Source organism: Impatiens glandulifera, chromosome 5 (assembly GCF_907164915.1).
Source record: "Impatiens glandulifera chromosome 5, dImpGla2.1, whole genome shotgun sequence".
Classification (NCBI taxonomy): Eukaryota; Viridiplantae; Streptophyta; class Magnoliopsida; order Ericales; family Balsaminaceae; genus Impatiens; species Impatiens glandulifera.
The window spans coordinates 2913234-2917194 of NC_061866.1; the positions used below are offsets into that span (position 1 = coordinate 2913234).

The 3961-nt window shown below is 30.5% G+C and overlaps 1 protein-coding gene across 1 annotated transcript; it reads right to left on the bottom strand.

The window, feature by feature from the left end:
* Nucleotides 1-3113: 3113 nt before the first annotated feature.
* LOC124937849 (uncharacterized mitochondrial protein AtMg00810-like) lies at nucleotides 3114-3500 on the bottom strand. Its single transcript, XM_047478179.1, has one exon. The coding sequence runs from the start codon at nucleotides 3498-3500 to the stop codon at nucleotides 3114-3116; it is 387 nt and encodes a 128-aa protein (XP_047334135.1).
* Nucleotides 3501-3961: the final 461 nt, after the last annotated feature.

A 3961-nucleotide genomic window follows, 5' to 3' on the forward strand; every position in this document is an offset into this window, starting at 1 on the left:
GTTATAAGATATTTATTTTTTTAGTCATTACAAAATAAAATAAAAATTATGTTTTTCATATATAACCCAAAACGAACAATGCCGATAATAAAAATCTCAAATTTAAAAGGTAGCATTAGCCCCTCGCAAAGTCATAATCATACCTTCATCCAACTTAAATTTAATAGATTATTCTTAAATAATCCTTATATATATATATATTGTAGGGTTTGTATTAATCAAATGACACCATGCATCTATTCTATGTTCAGTCAGTACACTTTTATATATTTGATTCGGTATAAATCAATAACCAACAGAATATATTTACTATTTTAGTCTGATAAAATTATTGAGAAAGTGTTATAAAATATTAATAATTTAAATTAAGGATAATAAATATAGTTTTTATTATACATTTAATTAAATTTTAAATAACTCTTTATACATTATATATAAATTATTTTTTACATTTATTTATGTTTTAAATTGCTCTTTTTATATTTATTTTGTTTGAAATTATTCCTCTTATATATTTATTTTATTTGAAATTACTCATTTTACATTTATTTTTGTTTGAATTTATACCATATATATATTTAAAACTATTAAAAATGTTATAAAACTGTTAATTCATGTTGAAATTATGCACAAATTTCTCCTATAAGTGGTATATTCATTTTTTAATTTTCTAAATTCTAATACGGACCAAGTTTTCACCTTGGTTTTGAAATGATTTTTTCAACTTCATTCTCCAACGATGACCATCTACTATGTTCAGTTTTCATACAACGATGTTGTAGACTAAGACGACGACGATATTGTTATTCATTTGTCTTTTCTAGGCTCTAGTTGAGGATCTGTTTATCAGGTTTGTTTTAAAATTTTATGTGGAGTCCACATCCTAAATTTATGTGATTTTTTTTTAATTTGAAGAATGGAATTGAGTGGGGGCTCATGCTATGATACAATATATCCTCGTTCGTATTTAAATATTGTGTGTTTATGTTATTTCACAAAAAAATTATTTATGATTAATAATAAAAAATAATTATGTTGAAGATAAAAATATTATATAGTTAAAATGTAATAAGATAATAGAAATTACGAAATATAAAATGGGATATTGTAATACAAAATTCGTAAAATACTTGAGTCGAAAGACTAACAAAGACTTACTCACTCCAAAAAGACTACTATTATCTTAATCAACGAATTAAGAGTGATAATTAATTTAATTTAATTTGAAAACTACCCGAGTTTATTAGTTAAAATAAGATTTAATCCAAATAGGAGAATTTGGAACCTCATATGATCGATTATTTTAAATTAGTTATCAAGATAGTTCAAATTTCGTTCATAAAATAATAACCGTTCATAATTAAAATTATATTCTTCATTTTGTACTTTTTTTTAAGAACATAACTATATCAAAAAAATGTACATGAATAATTTAAAAATTATGATAGAAAAATATTTAAAATTCTATCAAATATATATAACATTATACTTATTATCAACATAAAATTATATGTTAAAGGGTCGTTTTACGTTCTAGGAGGTTTTTTTTAGAACGCTGCCTTGTAGGAGGTTGATAAAGTCATTAAGGAGTGTGGAAGTGATAATGCGCTGGGATGTGACGAGTTACTTTGACTTTTATTAAGAAGACGTGTCATTTTCTTAAGACTGAAATTATGGAAGCAATTAATCATTTTTATCGATTTTCATTATTTGATAAGAATTAAAACTCTACTTTCATATGTCTCATTCCTAAAACTTTAGGAACTATTGATGTAAAAAATTTTAGGCATATTAGTCTTGTTTGGTCATTCTATAAGATTTTCGCAAAATACTTGCCAACATGTTGTGGAAAGTGTTTGAAACGATCATATCTAGTAATTAGATGACGTTCATCAAATGCCGTCAAATTTATGTTATTATATTAATAGTCAATGAGTGCATTGACTCAATTAATTCAAGAGGTAAAAATGTGCTTTTATCAAGTTAAACATCGAAAAACCTTATGATCATGTCAATTGGGAGTTTTATTTGATGTAATGGACAAAATGGGATGAGTGTGAAATGGATTAGTTGGACTATATTTTACCTCTAGACGGTTAAGTTTTATATCATTGTTAATGAGAGTTCTCAAGATTTTTTCGAGAGATCTAGAGGGATCAAACATGGTGATCCACTATCTCCTTTTTTGTTTGTCGTTGTTATGGAAACTCTCTAAAAAAGGATGGTTTGTGCAGAAAACTTGGGATTCATCCGTGGAGTGAGTTGTTGGTCAAGAAGATATCATTTTGACATATCAAATTTGATTTTCATGATGACACGCTCTGCATAGTTCATGCTACATATATGAATTTTAAATACCTTCGGGATATTTTATGGTTATTTGGGGCATGTTCCAGTCTTCGAGTTAATCTTAATATATTAGATATCTTTTTTTCAAATTTTATTTCGAATAAAAGAATGATGAGGTTGACAAATGTGTTGAGGTTCAAAATTGGTGAAATTTCGTCAACAGATCTTGGTATGTCTGGTTCTAATTATAGGATTTTCTAAGAACGATTATGAAGAAAGAAAACGTTGGAAAAATAGGAAGGACAATAAGATGTTGAAGAGGAAAAAGTCTTAAGATTCTCAAGTGTTCTATATTAACCTTTACCAACAACCCTTATAAAAGAGTAATTGGCCTAGAACCCTAAATTACTTATACATACAGGTCCAAACCCATTAATAATTAAATAAGTCATATTTGCATAAAAGACCATTAAGACCAACAACTCTCAATTTCCTGACAATTAATGCTTAAACTCACTATCTCCCCTGTAAGTTAGATTTGGTTCGAGATTCTTCACGCCGAGAAGCTCTCACATCTCCACAAATTTGACTTTTGATGGTGCCTTGGTGAGAATGTCTACACGTTACTCTCTAGTGCTTACGAACTCTACAACGATCTGTCGGTTCTTGACACATTCACGGATGAAGTGGAACCAAGTGTCGATGTGTTTGATTCGTCTAAGAAACACTATATTCTTCATTAATTCTATTGCGGTCTTGTTGTCGACATAAAGGGTTATCGGCCTCGGCTCGCATCCAAGCACCTCGCTCAACAAGTTTCTCAGTCAAAGTCCTTGACACGACGCTATAGTAACTATCATAAACTCTGCTTTACATGAAGATAAAGCAACAACACCAGCTAGGTCACTGTTAGTAAAACCAACGAAATCTTCAACTTGTCGTCCTCTTCTTAATTTAATCCCATAGCTCGACGTTTCCTTCACGTAACGAAGAATGTGTTTTATTATTTGTCGGTGTAAAGTGGTAGGTTGATCCATGTATCGACTCATTATTCCAATTGCATAAGAGATATCAGGTCGAGTGTGCGTCAAGTACTTAAGACACTCGATGATACGCCTATACTCCTTCGAATCCACTAAGCTTCCTTCCACATCCTTTCTAAGCTGTAACATTGTTTCTATCGGATACTTGCTCGAGTTGAAATCTTTCATTGCAAACTATTTCAACACCTTCTTCGCATAAGTTTTCTGCTTCACCTCGATGCTATCTTTTTTCTGGTCCACCTTGATACCAAGATAGTATGAGAGTAGTAGCCCGAAATCACTCAATTTGAACTCCTTCATCATTTGTATTTTGAACTCCTCAACACCCTTAATGCTTGATCCTGTCACGATCAAGTCGTCGACGTATACGCCAACAATGAGTACTTCTTCTCCAAGATATCTCGTGTACACAACCATCTTTTGAGAACACTTCACGAAGCCGAGACTCATCATTCTCTTGTTGAGGCAAGTGTTCCACGCCCTTGGTGCTTGATGTAGTCTGTAGAGAGCCTTGTATAACCTGCACACATTGTGCTCTTTATTCTTAAAGCCTTTAGGTTGAGCGACATAGAATTTTTCTTCGATGTCACCATTGAAAAATGCTGATTTGACATTCAAGTGGTGAATAT